The 19,195-nt window shown below is 41.9% G+C and overlaps 1 protein-coding gene across 3 annotated transcripts in view; it reads right to left on the bottom strand.

Moving 5' to 3' along the window:
• Positions 1-1,735: 1,735 nt before the first annotated feature.
• The window catches only part of lrrc4ba (leucine rich repeat containing 4Ba), a 45,832-nt gene continuing 28,372 nt past the window's right edge, over positions 1,736-19,195 (bottom strand). For 2 of the 3 annotated variants that reach the window (XM_063470841.1, XM_063470839.1), the window contains exons 2-3: positions 12,598-13,135; positions 1,736-4,585 (exon numbers count right to left, since the gene is read on the bottom strand). In XM_063470841.1, the coding sequence (XP_063326911.1) occupies positions 2,636-4,585; positions 12,598-12,843 (2,196 nt within the window). In that variant the 5' untranslated portion in view covers positions 12,844-13,135 and the 3' untranslated portion in view covers positions 1,736-2,635. The remainder of the gene's footprint in view (positions 4,586-12,597; positions 13,136-19,195) is intronic. The other variant, XM_063470840.1, reaches the window with a different exon arrangement.

Raw genomic sequence — 19,195 nt, 5'->3', positions numbered from 1 at the left:
TGGCACCTCAAAAGGAACGAGACTGACAGGAGAGGGGGAGGGCGACCGGCTGCCTTACGAGGCGCCGATGCTGACGGCGTTTGGCGCATTAGTCTGAGGGTGTAGTCATGGCAACGAGGTGTTGACATAGCGCAATCGCACTCTGAGCACTGTGATGGTGATGACATTCACGAAAAGTACAGAGCGAGTGTGATTGAGCTTGTAAACCGGAGCAGGGCCTTTCCTGTCCCCCTGTGCAGAAAATAAAAGGACCCAGTGCTGACCATTTCACATTCGCTATGTCTCATCTCAAGAAGAGCCAAAGGGACACAAACAGTGATACTACAATTAAAGTTGATTGTAACATAAAGGAGAAAAAAAAATATATAGCCACCAAATTTCACAGACTTCCACTGCCATTTTATGTGCCAGTTTTTTTTTTAATTTTAAAAGTGACCTCTGCTAACAGAACATCTCTCATAATTATAACCAGTGTAATTAGCTAATTATAATAACAATAACAATATTACAATAAAGATAACACTTGATTTAAAAAAAAAAAACTCAAACTAGATAAAAACCCAAAATGAAAAACACTTATCATAATAGTTTTGTTTCCTTTTTTTAAAAGAGATCTATAAGGTTCTATATTTTTTTTCATTTAATTGTACTTTTTCTTTAGAAAAAAATTCCCCCCATCTCTGTTTCCTGTACTGCACGTCACTTCCTTCCTCTTCACTGAACGAGCATCGCTTACCTTTAGAAATGCTTGGCAATGCCTGTCGTCCATTTAGTAGTTCCCTGCTGCCATGAAATCCACTCACACACGATAACACTGAGATACAGTTGCGAGATAATCCTCTGCAAAGATGCAGTCTTCGTCAAAGGTTCGTGTCCTGTCTTTAACGCGTGACAAACATGAGGGTTCCTGACTGCTTGAGACAGTTGGAGGAGTTGGTGAGAACTGGACTGAGGAAGCCATTTAGAGGGGGCCAAGTTATTTCCTGCTGATGCATGTGGAGTAGTGGCACGCCGTCCCACCGCTGTTCATTAGCCGAAGTCCAACAGGATCAGTCATAAACAACTTCAGCGTCATATACAAATGAAAAAAAGTACTTTTCAGTTATTTGTAGGCACAAGTAGTAATAATAATAGTCGCATGAATGCTAATAATGATAACATAATCTCTTGGACAAATCTCAAATGATAGGCTGAAATCAAATCTGGAGACGTCTGTAGAGCATGCTAAATCAGCATGTGCAACATTTTGTGTCATTTCATGTGCTAATCATTAAACGTTCATTATGACAAATAAAGCTAAACCTTGTTATCATTATTACCGTTCCGATTATTATTATTAACACTCCCGCTAGGCTGTAGCTGTACCAAACGATGGAGAGCCGTTGTCGTATTTCATATTTTCGCAGTAGAGCATAAACACGTCCCTTCTCCGGTGACCCTGTTTATGTGAATGCGACAGGAGAGGGGAAAACACGCTCTGTGGCTACAAAAAAGTCAAGACCAAAATAAATTCACTCAAACACTTTGTCTGTTTTGCTTTTTTTTTTGTTGTTTTTTTTCCCCCACTCTCCCACGTGTCGTTATACGGCACAGTCAGAGTGGCCATTTTGTTCCAAGTTGAGGGAAGTAGTAAGGGGGAGGGGGGGGGAGGGCAGTGGGGTTGGGGGGGGGGGGGGGGGGGCACTAAAACAACTGTGTGTGTTTTTCTTTTTAATATATTCTTCAGACGTCGTAGTTTTCAGTCAGAAGCTTGATAAAGATTCTTTATAATTTACTTCTTTGAATGAAAATATATTTACGGTATATATAATATGTACTTTAGTCCTTTTTTTTTAATATATCACTCTTTGTCCTTCATGCCACGGGGTTTCTCTTCTCCCATGATAGCCCACGCTGTTTCTTTCCTCCCTCAAAGAAGACAGTAGCCAGTAAAGTGTGAAAGGGAAAAAAGTGAGAAAGTGAGAGAGAAGTGAAACCACTTGGAAAAAACAATTGCTGTTGTTTTCTCTCCCTGCAAAGTACTAGCCTGATACGTGTGTTCTGAACAGTATCGCTGCTCTGCTCTGTATTTTAGTGCTTCCTGGAAACCTGGGACAGCACTGCTCACCCAAATCATTGTTTGTTATTCGGAGTCTCTGCCAAACACTAATCTGAAAACATGTTCAGTAGCCAATATTATGTCTCCCTCTAAATATATACACTGAGTGTGTCTGGAAATATACGAAGCTATCTGTAAAAAACATACAGGCTGTTGTTCATAGCTGTCCACTGGGTGAAAAGAGTTGGCTTGATCTTGGACTTTGGCAAAGACTATAGCGGGTTGCGCACATGATTGTGATTTTTGTGGTGATCGTTCGATGTGTTGGTGTCTGACTTAGTGTAAAATTATGTTCAGATGCTATTAGTGGGACTGATCAGATGCAGTACTGTCTCCTTCAGTCTTCCTATCTGCTTCTACCTGCCAAGATTGACAATACAAAGCAGCAACTACGAGAAATTTCATCTTTTTTTTCTGAAACCCGTCCACGAGGACGGTATAGGCTACAGTCAGATCACATATTCACGTACTTTCTATATCACTGTCACTATCCAGCATCCCTTTCCTCTTACCTCATACTTCTACCCTCACTTTCACTCAGATTTGAGTCTCTTGCACATTTTCCTTGGAGCCACTCTTGAAAAGTAGTGGCTCGTTCTGGCCTTTCCCCATCAGGCCTTTCAGAGAACTGTGGAGACCCAGTTGAGGAAGGGGCACTGGGGAGGGTAGAGTGCCACCTGTCGGTGTTCCCCCACCAGTGGAGGTTGGAATCTGGGAACAGGATATGTTCTGTGACTGAGAGCATGGTGAGGGGTTGTTATTGTTGTTGAGGCCCACACCAGATCCTGAGCCCATGCCCAGGCCCATCATGTTGTTGTTGAAGTGATGAGTTTTGTAGTAGTGGTTGAGGTGCTCTGATCGAGCCAGGTTGGGCAGGTTGACTATCTCTGGGTGGTGCAGCCTGAGGCTCTGGGTACCTCCAATTCCACTGCTTCCGCTTTGTGTCACGGTGGCTCCCCCTGAGATGCCGCTGCCCCGACCACTGGCCCCAGCGCCGAGCTCATCCTCCACATTGATGATCTCGATGGCACGTGCAGGGCCGTGATGCTTGTGCAGCTGGTGCTGCTTCCTAAGCTTGTAGAACACCACCAGCATCACGGCTGCCATGAAGGTTATGGCTACGAAGCAGCCAATGATGATCTTGGTGGTCTTCATCACATCATCCATTAAGGTAGGGTCTGTGATGGGCTCAGTGAAGGTGGGTCGAGTGGCGCGGGGAGAGGAGGAGGACCAGCTGATAGGCAGAGAGGAGTCTGTGGTAGCAACACCGTCTGGCCACAAATCAGAGGGAGTGGGGCCAGGTGGAACACGGATGAAGGTCTCATTGATGGCAACCAACGCATAATCATTACCTCCTACAGTATCCACAGTTTCCACAGTAACTGTTGTAAAATAGGTGTAGTTGACACTAACATCAGCAGCAGTAACATTGAGGACAGCAGTTGCAGTGGTATTGCCAGCAGCGTTAGTCACCATGCAGGTGTACTGGCCCGTGTCTCGCAGGGTTACATTGGTGAAGTTGAGCGTGCCATCGTGCAGGACTGATATCCGCACGCGGTAGGAGCCGTGGGTCATGAGAGTGCCATTAGGGGTGATCCAGTTGACGGATGTTGTGGATGTGCTCGTTCGACACTTCAGCTCGGCAGCCATACCCTCGGTGACATTGAGGTCCGTAGGTGGCTCCACAATGACGGGCGCATAGCAGGTGAAGTGGCTCTGGTCAAGCTCTCCAATGTATTTGCCTTTTAAGAATGGTGGAGCATGGCAACGAGCGCAGCAGGTGGTGTTGCTCGGCACCGTCTCTTTTAACCACCAACTAAGCCAAAGCACATCGCAGTTGCACACCCAGGGGTTGTGGTTAAGGTGTACCCTCTCTAGCTGGTGAAGGGGTGTGAAGAGATCGTGGGGCAAGGAGTGGAGGGAATTATGGGATAAGTTGAGCTCTTCCAGGTTTTTCAGGTCATCAAAGGCATTGCGCTCAATGACGGAAACCTGTGAGTGCATTAGCCACAGCTTGCGAAGAGAGACCAAGCCTTGGAAGGAGCCGGGACGGATGATCTCCAGCCTATTTCCTGACAGCTCCAGCTCTTCCAAGCGCACTAGGGCTGTTAGTTTGGGAATGTCTTTCAGCCCACACATGCCCAGGTTTAGGTACCGCAGATTGATGAGGCCAACAAAGGCTGCGTCTGAGATGAAATCCAACTTCTTGAGCTCACCCAGGTCCAGGCGACGTAGCGAGGGCACACGGTGGAAGGCATAGCCTGGCAGAGTCTCGATGGGGTTGTTGCGCAGCCACAGCTCCCGCAGCTTGCTGAGGTACTCAAAGGCATGTGATGGCACCAGCGTGAGGCGGTTGTCAAAGAGCTCCAGCGTGTTGAGGTTGGGCAGGCCATTGAATGCTCCAACTTCAATCTGACGTATCTGATTCTTGGACAGCTGGAGGATTTCAAGGTGCCTCAAGTGCTTGAATGTGTCCGACTTGATAACCTGGAAGGATAAGTAACGATAAAGTTACTGCAAAACATGTAGGATTATTAATGGAGCTTACTGAAAGAAAGGTATCTGAACAATATGAAAAAAAGGAAGCTGTGTTTTACAGCAGCTATTTAAAACAAACTTAATTACACCTCTCATAATAACAAACCAAATACACTTTTAAAATATTAATTTGGCTGTCATGCATTAGTTCTCAATAAGAATGAAGATCAATAACAGCTTCCCTAAATGTTTAATTTGCTTTTTATTTATTAAAGAATACCAAATGATATAAAACCTTTAGCAGACATGCAGCACTAATACTGACATTGTTTATTGTTTGTTTTTTTTCCTTTTAGGGACAATGCACATTAATCAAGATTACTGTAATGTGTCAGTGTTTTCATTTTACAACTATTAAATTAATCTTTTAAAATATTTTAACTTATACAGAGAAGATTTTAAATGATTGTCAAACAATACCAAACAGCCATTTAACCAAATAATATCTCATTATATTACACATGACAATGCCAGGAAGGACACAGTGAGACAAAATAGAAAAAAACAAAACAAAAACAAAACGCAAGCACGCAGCAACTAAGTGTGATAGCAGCTCTGTTTTCTTCTCTTGTGGTTATTTTAAGGTCTAAGATTACTCGCAGCCTGTTATGCTCATTCCCCACCTGCACATTTTTATCCTTGGATTTTGTCAGAATGCACTGATAGTTAAAAGTTAAAAGCTCATTTTAGCTCTCTCCCTTTAAGCTAAATCTCTTCTGATTGGCTTGTTCTCAAAAACAGGTGGGCTGGACCTCTGTTCCCGTGGTCAGAGGGATGAGTCTGAGATGGCTGTATTACACATTGGAAGTGACTGGTTTATATAGCTGCAGAATACATTTAAAGTTGGATGTCTAGGCTTGTTCCTGCAAATATGATACACAGAGAATCGGGTGAGCAGTGACTAAACCTCTCCCCCTGAGCCTACAGGTAGAATCAGAGAAGGTGGAGGGGTTAAAAGAGCCAGCAGCAATGCAGTGGAGCAATGGCACTGACAAGTCAGAGGGAGAGATGCAGAATTTTTCAGATTAAATAGACAGATAAATTCCCGTCCCCCATTGTAGCTGGAATAGTCTCCGGCCACCCCACGATCCTGAATTGGATAAGCTGAAAAGCATGGATGGATGGATGGATGGAACAATGTTTTTGATTTCACATGAGGAAAGTGAGTGGTTGATGGTATGTATGTATTCATCAGTGATATCCACTCTCAGTGACATCATGCAGAGCCTAGAGTAGAAAAAACTGCCTGAGCCTGAACATTCAGAGCAGCTTGAATCCTGAGCTTTGGGCTCACAGGGATTACTTATTACTTAGTACTTATCTTGACCTCATTACTTGAAATTTTTCTCCGTATAACATGAGGATCCACCAACAGTATGTAACAGTATATATTTTCCAGACAACAATAAAAAGCGTAATCGGCCCCTTCGCTGGATGTTCCAGAAACGGAGAAAATCCTATTGCGAAGGCTGAGTGGCCAAAGAATGTTTTCTTCCCTGAAAGACAAATGTCTTCTTTAATTGTGCATTCTGTTATTCTTATGTGTTAATCTGTTCCCAACATGTAATTAAATTACGTTAATCTGTTCTTAGTAAATAATCTTTGGAATATGGAGACGGTCTAGTTTTTGTAATGTTACAAATCAGTGCGAAAACAAACACACAAAGCAAAGCAAAACAAAAACAAAAAACTGAATGACTTAAAGGCTAAATGTATGTTTAAGTAAAGAAGCCACACATTTAAATAAAAATGTATTTATCTGCTAATACTGATAACTGCTGACCCTCAGTGATTCCTGCTGCTGTCTGCATTTGAGACTGACTCCCTCTGACTGTGGAGATAAACATGATCAAATTAAGGGTTTCCCTGGCCTCCATGTTAGACTTTCTCTTAAAACAATATGCATTTGAGTAATGGAGTTACACTGAGTGCTCTGATTTACAATCAGAGGTTGTAAATAGCAGGGATACAATAAAGCTTAAGTCAACAACTTTGGCTAACGCCCACTGAGAATACAAATCTTTAGGACAATTCTGGACTGAAAAGATGGTGGATGTCCCACCCACGTCCTCAAAAACTCAATCAACAGCCAACACCAACGAACATATGAGCCAAATGTGTTCACACACTAGAGGTTCCTGATAGGGTAAGCTGTGAGGCTGCACCTGCTGTCTTTGTAAAGGTATCATTGTGAAGCCATAATTCAGTAGACTCACCCAAAGTATGTGACAATGAGTGAATCTGCATAAGTGGTAGTTTATTGAAACTAAAGCAACAAACATCAAATGTACTTCATGTCCAGCGAACCAGCTTTTAAAGCCTGAAATGCCCAGGTGAGCTGCATTACCTGACGACCCTCCCATGTCAGACTATTGTCAGTAAAAGGCATTGTGAGGTACGTCACAATGCATGGAGGCAGTATAAGCTTTCAAAGCTTTATCCTGGGCAAAAATATCAGACTTTTTAAGCTTCAAAAAATCTGATTTAACTAGTGACTATATTAGCCAAGAAATTTCTCTCCCCATTCACCAACAATTTAAGGAAGATACTGAGGCGTTCCAAAACCAGCTGAGAGACATAATCTCTCCAGTTTGCTATGGTTTTCCCCAGGATCTTCTCCCACTAGGAAATGCCCCCAACAATTTAAGGAAGATACTGAGGTGTTCCAAAACCAGCTAAGAGACATAATCTCTCCAGCTTGCTATGGTTTTCCCCAGGATCTTCTCCCACTAGGAAATGCCCCCAAGCCCTCAACTTGGAAGCGTCCAGGAGCATCCTTGTAAATTGGCTGGAGAGAGGAAGGTCTGGTCATGTCTGCTTAGACTGCTGCCCGCAGGACCCAGACCTGGTTAAGTTGTAGAAAAGATGGATTGATGGAACGGTGGATGGATGGATTCTGCACATGTAGTTTCACAATTGCTCTGTTCCCATTCATTTAGAAAATAATTGCCACTTGGACGGCTATGGAATTGCAAGACTTGCCTCTAAAAGGACTGTTTTTGCCATTTAAGTTGGGGTCAAATACACCCAGTGACCAAAATAAAGTTTTAGGAATTTGATCAGTAGCCCACATTATGACTACAGCACAGCTCAACTTGTACTGATGAAAAATGGCAAAAAAATGGTCACTTTTAATTAGTAGTTTCATGCTTCATTCGACAATATATCACATGACAAAAAGCAGTTAAACTCTTGACTTTTCATTAAATCTGAAAGCACTGTGGTAAATTTACTGTAAACCCAACCCTGTCTTAACCCTGACCATATTTCAGTGCTTGCTGCAGACACAAAAGTGCTTTTCACACCGTTGTTACCGTGAGACTCAGGGGGCTTGCTACTGACACATTATAATCCCTTGCTAATAAGCTGATTATCAGTGTTGGACTACAGTATTCGCATAAAGTGTCACGACAAACCACAAAGGAACTATGAAATTAAATTAATACATTTTTAATAAATTTGGTGTGACAAATAAAAAGAGATGATTTTGTCTGCAGGAAGACATGAATCTGAACTCTATGGGTGCCACGGGCCCTGGACAGAGCACAGTAGCATTGGTGTGGTCCAACTGGAGCTCATTTGGCGTGAAGTCAAAGACACACAGTTTAGTGAGCGCGACTAAAAGCCCCTTAAATCTCTGACTGTTTGAGATATGTGCGGCCAAAGCCCTCAGTGAGGCACACAGAGGCTCCTGGAGTCAGGCCATTGCTTCTTCTGTATGTAGAGCAGGAGCGGGGGGAGAGGAAGAGGGGAGTTGATAGGCAAAAGGAGGGAGGGGGCGAAAAGGGAGGGGTGAGGATGTTAAGAGGGGGTGGGAGCTGTCAAGGCTTTACTCTGAGGGTACTCAGTGAAGGAAAAAATAAGCCAGAGAATCTAGGATGCCTTCAGGTGTTAAAACATTTTTAGATTTTTAATCATTTCAAGTGGGGCTGCAGGATACAACAAGCCGAATCCAAATTTTGTAGGCTAAAAACAAAACGCAACAAATACTGTTCTTATTTCCTTATTTTTTTCTCCCCTTTCATGTTAACAGCATCTCTTAAAGCCTCACATACCAAATCAAGTGGCGTGATGTCCCATTTCTGCTCCGTTAACGTCACATAAAGTTTAATAAGATGTTTTCTCCGAGGAATAGAGAATATCAGGCTGCTCGGTCCAATGTACAGAGCAATTTGACATTATAAGAGATGCACTGGACAATTTTAACAACGTTTAGGATACTCGTTGCTTTTCATTAGAGGAGATAAAATGTAGTGGAAATGAATTTAAAACCACAAAAGAACAAGGCACTGTCAGGAACATGAGGATGGATCCAGCTACATCAAATGCTGCAGCAAAGACTAAAATCAACCCACTCGGTTTATAAATTTAGAGATTCATGTGCTTTGTATCGATGGTCTGTGGTTAAATGATCTTCCCCTGCAGCTGTAAAGCCACAAATGCTGTCTAGGGACTCGAGATAAATTGGTAATGCATACAAAAGGCAGCTCGGTGTCATGGAAATCTGCCTTGCTTTCAATTCATAAAATATTCCCTCAGTTCACTAGAGGCTTAAGTGCTTTTTTCTACCATTATAGCCGCTTACTTTCTTGTCTTTTCTTAGAAATAAAGTTTCCAAGAGAAAACCTGTATCAACAAGTTAATCCTAACATCCACAACTGCCTGCAAACGCAAATGTTCGCTCTGATAGCGGGCAAAAAATGCAAACACAAATGTTAAAGACACATAAGTGTGCTGGTGTCTGTGTATGTGTTGATTTTTAGATGTGTGCATTATGATGTGAAAATCCTCAATCTGCTATACAAGATGCGACTGTGCTATATCACTGACTATGCAAATATCTCCTTTCATAATAAAAGAAATAAATGAGTTTGTAGAGAAGTGTCAATAGGTTATTTGCTGAAAAGAAATGCTGAAAATGTGGCGTATGTCAAATGACAGAATGAGTGTTTTCTCTGTGCATTGATTGTAAAAAAGAGAATGAACCATGACCTCCAATCAATTAGTGTTATAGGAAAAATGACTGGCAGTCAGCACCTTCAGAAATTACATCATGCATCATGATGCAGCTTATGATGCTTACAGAAATACAGAAATAAACAGCATGTATGCTTTTGTTTTTAGCACTTCATGTGTGAATATTTGTGTCATATTCCAGAGTTTCCCACACACAGACTTTACTTGGGCGAGTCAGTTAGTATATTTTGGTGAATAATTTCAATTTTTTATTAATCTCAGAGAACAACATCATCTACAGTATATTATTATTATTGGTATATGTTATTGGACATCCCTTCACTCTTATTTGGAAAATCCAGTCATTGTTAGCCAGCTAGCTCCAGCCCTCCCCCTTTTGTGTTTCCCCATTGGCTTACTGGCTAGGTGACTGGATCACTATTGTGAAGATCTACTATATAGTTTAGCTGCGTGAATCCTTCCTCTCTCACTCTGGTAGACTCCAGTGGCTAGTTCTTGGACTGCAGATTACCATGGTAGTCCTTGTTCTTGAGCTGAACTGTATTCAGTCTACAACCTGTAACAGATAGTGAAATGCTTCCTCTGCTGCTACCCCAATGTAACCGAAGCAGAACAATCAGTACCAGTTGGGGGATGTGAGAGTCCTTTGAGAAGCAGCTGATTACTAATACATGATACCTTTTGGTAACTGAGATTCATAACATCAACAAAAGAACGTTTTTTTAATTGTTGTCATTTTTTATAGCACTATAACTACTATAGGCAGCATATTAGTTCCTTGTTGTAGTGATTAACACATTCCCCTTTACATCTGAATGATACTGGGTTCCAGACTGGCAGGAGACAGAAACCCAGCCTCAGGGAATTAAAAGCTATTACTCTTTTTATGCCAATCCCAACCATTCCTCCATTCCCTGGCACAGCCCTCCCAAGACAAGTAAAATTAGGAAAATCTGGGAGTAAAATCTGTTCCAGATCAAATATTTGAATCTATCTGCTGTGGCTCCCATGAGCAGGTACTTTTCTAGGTACTGCAATTCTTTTGAGAAGTGAAAGGGGAGGCATGCAACTACAAGTGTTCTAGTCTACCCTTATATGCTAAAGAAGAAGGCCCGTTAAAAAACCATGTGAAACACAGAATTCCCATGGCACCTCAAAATCCCTATGTGGGAGAGGGCGACCAGTGTAGCTGTTGCAATTGCTCTGTCATAACTCATTGATAAGAAAGTGATGATTTATCCTGATTTATCCTTATCTATTCTGCTTTGCAGACCAAGGAGGAAGTCTTCCAATTTTGCAAGAAATTAGGAACTAGTACAAACTAGTACAAACAAGCCACTGGTACAAACTACTAAATTTCCAGTATTGTGACATCCTACTGTTCATCCCTCATAACATACTTAGCAATTAAAATATTTGCAAAGGAGCAACTTATAAACTGTTGTTTAGCTCACACGGCTGCTTTTGAGTGCACATGTACAGGGCTGTGAAAACGTGTTTGCCCCTTTTCTTACTTCTTATTTTCCCTCCATATTTGCTACTGTTTCACGTCACCAAACACATTTTATTATTGGACAAAAATAATATAGAAAATGCAGGTTTTTAATTATTATTTCATTTATTTCATTTGACTAGAAAAGCTACCCAAACCTAGCTGGCTCAGGTCAACACATTTTTTTGGAGTTCAGTTTCCTTAGCCACATCCAGGCCTGATTACTTCCACACCTGCTCTTAAACACTTAAAAAGGACTTGTCTGACAAAATGAAGCAGGCTAAAAGATCTCAAAAAGCAACACACCATGTCACGATCTAAAGAAACTCAGGGACAGCTGATAAACAAAGTCATTGACATCTATCAGCCTGGAAAGGGTTGCAAACTATTTCTTAGGCCTTGGTACTCCAGTGAACCAGAGTGAGAGCCATTATCCACAAATGGAGAAAACCTGGAACAGTGGGGAACCCTCTCAGGAGTGAGTGACCTACTAAAATTACTCCAGGAGACAGAAGAACTCAGAGCAACGTCTAAAGAAATGCAGGCCTTACTAGTCTCAGTTAAGGTTATTGATAAAACAAGAAGAAAGAGGCTGGGGAAAAATGACATCAATAGGAGAGTTCCAAGCTGAAAACCACTGCTGACCAAACAGAACACAAAGGCTCATCTCACATCTACAAAAAACCCCATCTCCATTATGGGAAAAAAATTCTGCGGACAAATGAGACAAAAGTAAAACTTTTTGGAAGGTTTGAGCCCTGTTTCATCTGGGATTAAACTAACACAGCATCACATGAAAAGAGCGTCATAGCAACATTCAAACACGGTGATGATAATGTGATGGTCTGGGGCTGCTTGGCTGCTTCAGGACCTGAAAAACTTGTTGTAATTGATGGAACCATGAATTCTAGCCTCTACCGAAAATCCACTTGTGTTATGTAGGACAATAAAACGCACCGAAACACACCGACAACCACCTCTGAATAGCTCAAAATAAAAATGTAGTTTTTGGAGTGGATTAGTCAGAGTCTGGACTTAAATCTGACTGAGATACTTTGGCATGACCTTAAACAGGCCTTTCATGCTCTACAACTTTCCAATGTAGCATAAATGAAAAAATTCTGCAAAGAATAGTGAGTCAAAATTCTTCTACAATGATGAAAGAAACACTTGATTGCAGTTCTTGCTGCCAAAAATGACACAACCACTTATTAGTTTTAGGGAGCAATTGCTTTCTCATATAGGCCCAGGTGGGGTTGGATAGTTTTTTCTCTTAATAAATGAAATCATACTTTTAAAACTGCATCTTGTATTTACTCTTTGTCTAATTTTAAAATTGGTTTAAAGATCTGAAAAATGTAAGTGTGACAAATATAAAGGAAAAAAAACCTCACAACACTAACATCATCATCTCAGTGAATAAAAACATTTAGTCATGCTTAGCTCTGCAATGCAGACTGAAATGATTTGACCTCTGTCCACCATTATTTACCTGTATTGAGTTCTCCTGCAGGTTGAGGTATCGCGTGTTGACTGATATGCTTTCTGGCACCTCCTCCAGGTTTTGCCTGGTGCAGATGACTCGGCTGGCCTGGTTGGAGCAGGTGCAGAGGGAGGGGCAGGTGGAAGCGGCTCCCACTAACTCCGGCCCAGGGAGGAGGAGCCGCAGCAGCAGCTGGGCCAATAGAAAGAGGAAGGGGGAGGGGCCGGGAAGGCAGGTCAGCGTGGCGATGCGCATGGCAACTGGGACATGACCCTGCTCTTTAATCCGAAGGTACAGGTGAGGTGACTCCACACTGGTGGATCTGTTAGAAAAGGTTTCCTTTCCCTTTGGTCCTCCAGTGGCAATTTGTTCTTTCTAATTCCGCATCCTCTGAGATGTTTCGTGTCCTCTGTCGATCTCTGTGTTTTTCCCTCTTGTTTTTTGAACATAGAAATATGCAGATAAACAGATGTTATTCCCTTTTTTTCTGGTGCTGTCGGGGGATTCGAGTGAGGCTTTTTGTGAAGTGAGAAGAACCCAGGAGTTACTGTGAAGAACAAAAGAGAGAGAGACAAAGAGAAGGAGAGAGAGAGCAGATATTAAAGACAGTACACAGACTGCACTTTGTGTTTTTACCAATAGACAATGAACAGAACAAATAATGGGTAGGCAGCTACGATATAGCTTATCATGGGAGGGATTGTCAAAAAATCTTTCAGAAGCATTAGAACTTCTGTGTGACTGCTCATATCAAATCCCACATAATCCCTGAGCAGACATTTTGTCAGAAATGAAATCCTTACACACAGGGCAGATGGAAGCTGATTCTGTAATTAATGTTACGAGGTGGAGGTGTGGAGATACGGAAACAAACAATGTGAAGTGGGACAATCAGGTATTTTGGTCTTTAAAGGATTGCATTTTGTAAATCAATAAATCAGAAAGAAATTAGTTCTTGAAACATTGGCATAACCGCTGTAAACAGATAAGCAGTGTCACACAAAATCGTACTGAAACAGCATGGAAACGGTGCAGTTTTGCTTTTGAGGTTTTCCTGTGCAGATTTCAACTGCTCAAAAGTTTAGTTAGAAGAACACTCATAGAAGACGTGATCTTTGTACACTTGTTTCGTGTTTAACAGAATAAGATCTGTCGCCAAATAAACACGACAACTGTTGAATGTTGAATATTTACTGAATTACCGTGTTTGGGTGACAAATGTCACTTGCCTGAAATGTAATTCAGGAAAATGAGTTTTGTTGATTTGATGCAATACAGCGCTGAAAATATTAAAGCCTTGAAAGACAATGACATGGATCATTTTATGCGACTTAAAGTTACACTTTAAAGTTTTGGTGAACATGTGAAGAAATGCATATGAATTCTGCACCTGTGTTGTCAGCTTGAGATGGGTCAGAACTCTTCACTGTGTAAAACTAAGCTCACCTGTATTTAGACATCTGAAAAGGAGTAGTTGAACCAAAATCATTTTTATTTAAGGAAAAAGAAATAAAACCTCAAAGACGTGGCAACAGTGGTGAAGAAGAACTCCCTTTTAACAGGATGAAATCTCTAGCAGTATGTGGGTCAGAGAAGGACACCTATATGTACTGACCAGTTTGGGTTGAGTGGAAAAAGACCCTCAAACAACTTACAGGACAAAACATAAACTACATGATAGTATATTTAGAAGTATATTATGGCTTTTACATTGCTTCAGGAATGGTAGTTTCAGTGGGTAGGAAAATTGTCAATTGTTTGGTAGGTCGAAGATAAACACAGCGACATTAACAAATGGTTTGTAAAGTCACGTTCAGATGCCTCAATTTCTTTCTTTTTTTAGTTAAAACAGGTGCATGTTTTCTAAAATGGTCATCTCCATCCATCTTTTATATACAGTCTTTGGTTTGTAGACTTTTTTGACTGTTCAGGGGATTACCAGAATTATTAAAAGTAAGTTATTGAAAATCCATCTAAATTAAACCCAATTTTTAAACCTGCAGTTATATCACTACTTCCAACATAAGGAACAAATAAGTAAAGAAAATAGTTTCCATATTAGAAAGGAATTACATATGCAAGAACCTATGCATGGTTAGTCAGATTGAAGAATTTCCACTTAAAATCTCAAAGCTGTGATATTAACTACAATTTCTAATTATTAAAACACTGCGGAACATACACAATACACCATTCTCTGCATCAACTGCAATATTTCTGCTGTCTACAGAGTGAATAACAATGTTGGGTTTTACAGGAAATGTGTGATTTGTAGGAGCAAAAGAGACAAAAAGCACAACAACATTTTGCAAAGGTAGACGTCAGAAAGAATGAAAAACAAGATCTACTCCGTGACAGGGAGCGGTGGGGTTTCTGGGACATTTGGTCTTAATTCTGAGAAGCATTAATAACACCACTAGATAGAGCCTTCCAGTCATCTCTGCTGTGGTCTCATTTGTTAGCACTAATTATTCCAAGGTATAACAAATAATACGACAATGATATATTGATGTTTGAACATGAACACTTACCACCTTTAATTAAAGTTATCCAGACCTTGCAAACAAACTGAAATCAGTAAGCGCTTTTTTTTGTTTTGTTGCAGTAGCACAGACATAGAGGTGGGACTAAAATGCGGCCGTTCAAGTCAGAGATGCAGAGCGCCTCTGTATCCCTCCCTGCAAGCTGTTTAGAACCTGAATAACCTTAAATAAGGGCATCCAGCAATCTTAGATATTAATGATGATAGTTGTAATGATGGGACTTTGACACGCAAACTCATTTGACACGCTGAGCATCCTCACTTGGCACAGTAAGAAAGGAGATGTTGGGGGGAGCAGAGAATGAGAAGGAGAGGAGGATTATTAATCTGATAGATGACTGTATGGCTGCAGGCAGAGAAGGGAATTATCAACACTACAGTAATAGATGAATACTGAACAGCTGCAGAGAGAGGGCCGGAGAAAGAGAGACAGAAAGGAAGAAAGAGATCGAGACGGAGACAGATGGAGGGAAGGGTGAGTGAAAGGGATGATGAGGGATAAAGACCCAGAGAGAGGTATAAATAGTGGGAAGAGCAGAAAAGAGATGAGTTGTTAAAAAAAGAGAAGATAAAAAAGTGGAAGAGGGAAAATAGGGAGGAATAAAAGAGAAGAGACATTAATATTAATCATCTCTCACTCACCAAGAGAGGGAGAAAAAGAGAGAGAGAGAGGAGAGAAGGGAGGAAGGCTCAATAGAGAGATGAATATAAAGCAGACAGAGATGGAGGGAGGGGAATGACAACACAGAGACGCATATAAAACAGAGTGAAGAAGAGATGGAGGCAAAAGACAATACAGAGGGATGAATATGAAAGGTGGAGATGTAGAGGAAGAGATGGAGGGACAGAGCGGGAGGTTTCTCCTGAGTGCCAGGGGAGTGGGAGGAGAGGCAGGCTTGGATTGGCTGGGCCAAGATTGATCAATAATGCGTGTGCTCAAGTTCAATGACATTAAAACACACACAAGGGCACGATGACAAATCATATCAGCAGCAGTGGCGGCCGTGTCTCTGGTCAGAAAGAACAGGACACCAGCGGTGGCAGCAAAAGCAACAGTCCCACTCGTCTGCAGCTGCTCGTCATCGGCCGATGGATGAAGAGGAACTCGCAGTGCTATTTCTGGACCAGCTCTCACCTTTCTACGTATTTTAATTTCCAGCCACCTTTTTTTTTCCTCTCCTTTTGGCGAGATTTAAGTGCCAGAGCTATTTCAGGTAGATGGCATCAGAGCAGAGTGGAAAGGTGCAAAAGGGGGGGGGGAAGAAAGAGTGCGAGGGGGAGAGCTGGGGGTGACTGGGGCTGAGGTTAAGATGCTAGCTCAGATGTTGGGTCCATCGAGGAGAATGAGGCTGCTTGGAGCTGACAGCTGGTTAGAGGCTGGTTGATTGTATTCTGCCTTACCGCTGTCACTTTCCACATGTTACAATAGTCTCTAACTGTAACTCTCCCTCCTTATCGTCACTCTCCTCTTCCTCTCTCTATCTCGCCTGATATCTTCTTCCTCCTATCTCCCATCTCATTCTCTAAAAGTGGGAACACTCTCTTCCTCTTTGCAAACTCTTTCACATTCATCCCCCCTCCCTTCCCAGCTGCCTCACACCTCCCCTCCACCCTCTCCTTCTCCTCCTCTACCCTACTACTACATATTTCCTGGACCTCCACCTCTCTCCCCCCTCTTCCCCCCCTGTGTGGCACACTGTAGTGTCCAGTGGCGGGGGTAAACGCTGCACTGACCCCACAGTTTGATGAAAGATTAACCTGCTACAATGATGCATATTAACCCTTAACCCCCACTCTTTCTCTTTCCACCAAACACAAACACACTGCAGCTTCCTCCCCCCACTCCCCCACCCCTTTTGCTCTCTCATTCCTCTCGCTGCATTCAAATCTTAGCCAACAGAGTTACCATGGTTACCTATTCACCACAGTCTCCCACTCCGTCCAGCTGTATCCCACCGATTCCACATCCACCCCGCTCCACCTCCCCGTCCTCCCTCATTAGCACCCTATACACACGTATACAAATGGCACGGACCAAGCGTGAGCGCAAATGACATCAACGCTGCGCAAGCCACGAGGTAGGGTAACAGCAGGCCGCGGTTACCGTTTGTAGCATCGATGTCGATGCCGCACTGATGTCGATGCCGCACTGATGTCGATACAGTTTCCTTCGTCCAGCGAGTCGCCACAAATGTCAAGCAACCACAAATCACAAGAGCAAAGGTCAGGGCTGTTTTTCCTTGAGAGCGATGACGTAGTGGCACATTAACAGGTGCATAAATCGAGTTCATACGCAAAGAAAACAACTTTTTTGAATTTTTAAGGCACATACAGCCTGTTTTCCCAAGCAGCTTCTAACATGCACACATTACTGTAGTTACACAGATCTTTTTTTTCTTTTTATAAGAATTTTTAAATGTTCTTGGAATAATACTAAATAAAGCTACTACAATTAACATGTTTTAAATCATTGCTGATCACATGACAACTTGAATCTATTTGTTCATAATGAAAAACCTGCAGAAATCTATCATGCAGCTCCCCACTCCCCCTGAGCTCAGAGACATTTTAGATTTACTTTATTTAGGTTTGCTGTCACTCCTCTGATAGCTTGTTATTTGTCCACAAAGGGCAGCTTACATTAAAAAATACTTTAACATGCCCACTGTAAATCATCTGCTCAGCACAGTCAGTTAATGCAGTTTTAAGATTTGAACCCTAGTTTTAGGGACTTTAACCATCCATCCATTTCCTTAACTGCTTATCCAGCTGAGGTCACAGTCAGCTGGAACCTATCCTAACTGACATCGGGCACACCCTGGACATTATGCGTGTCCATCACAGGGCTAACGCAGAGAGACAGACGATCATTCACGCTCACATTTATATCCTCGGACCAAGTCTGAATCACCAATTAATCTAACATGCATGTCTTTGGACTGTGGGAGGAAGCTGGAGAATCCAGAGGAAACCCACGCGGGCAAAGGGAGAACATGCAAAGAAATCTAGCAAAACTGCCAAATAATTCTGGTGGACGTTTAAAAAAAATGATCATAAGTTATAACTCTGTGTTTTCAGTATGGTTTTTATTTTTATTTAGTTTTTCACTTCTTCTTTAAATTCCAGTTCAGCTTCCAGAATGGTTTTGCTCATTTCAGTCTAGTTTTTATTATTTAAAAAATGCCAAGTTTTAGTTTCTGTTTCAGTTTTTTATCTTTTCAGTTATTATGAAGGGAGTATTTGACAGAAGCTAACAGTTTAATTTTCAATTTTCACATAATATTGAAATGGATGGAAGTCAGCGGATCACTGGAAAGTCAGGTAAAATAATTTCACTTTTTTGGGTCATAATACATCACAGGTATTCCTTCAGTATTCTCTTTAAATTCCCCCCGAGCTACAAAGAGCTGATGTATTTGATTTTATTGGTATATTCTGTTCGCACAAAACTTTGATTCTATCAAATAAACCCTGACACCATTCTACACTTAAAGGATTTCCCACATTTCATTTCTCAGTAATTTAAAGTAAAGTTGTGTGCATCTGCACACTCTATGCTTGCCCACTATGAATTTTTAATGCCCGACTTGCTAGAGGCTCTGTAGAGTTGAAAAGGTCAAAAGACCCCCATCTTGATGCTTTTGATCCTCGCTGCGATCATGTATCCTGTGAACCTTATTTCATAAAGACTTGTGACAGCTTTTAAATTTTGGGTAATTGAGTTTGAATAATTTTACCCTCCACTTCATCTCCGTCTGGTTCTTTCCCCCATCAGATCGAATCCTCGAGGAAAGAAGCAGAAAAGGGAGTGAAGCGTTCCCCTTTTTTCACCACGAGAAACGTGTGATCTTTAGTCGTGTATACTGACCAATAATGGACTGTTGCTCTAAGTGATATAAGAAGAAAGAGACAGGATGAAAGACAACCAGAAAGATGCGCTGACAGTCGAACAAGCAGCGAGTCGGACAGACAGGAGCACACTCCTTCTCTGCAGAACCCTGTCTGCACATCAGCATGGAGGCCCATCAATAATGACTCGGCACACACCAAGATGGCAGCTCATGC

Source organism: Pelmatolapia mariae, linkage group LG4 (assembly GCF_036321145.2).
Source record: "Pelmatolapia mariae isolate MD_Pm_ZW linkage group LG4, Pm_UMD_F_2, whole genome shotgun sequence".
Taxonomy (NCBI): Eukaryota; Metazoa; Chordata; class Actinopteri; order Cichliformes; family Cichlidae; genus Pelmatolapia; species Pelmatolapia mariae.
Note: the sequence above shows the minus strand (reverse complement) of the source record. Positions and strands in the feature narration are given on the sequence as shown.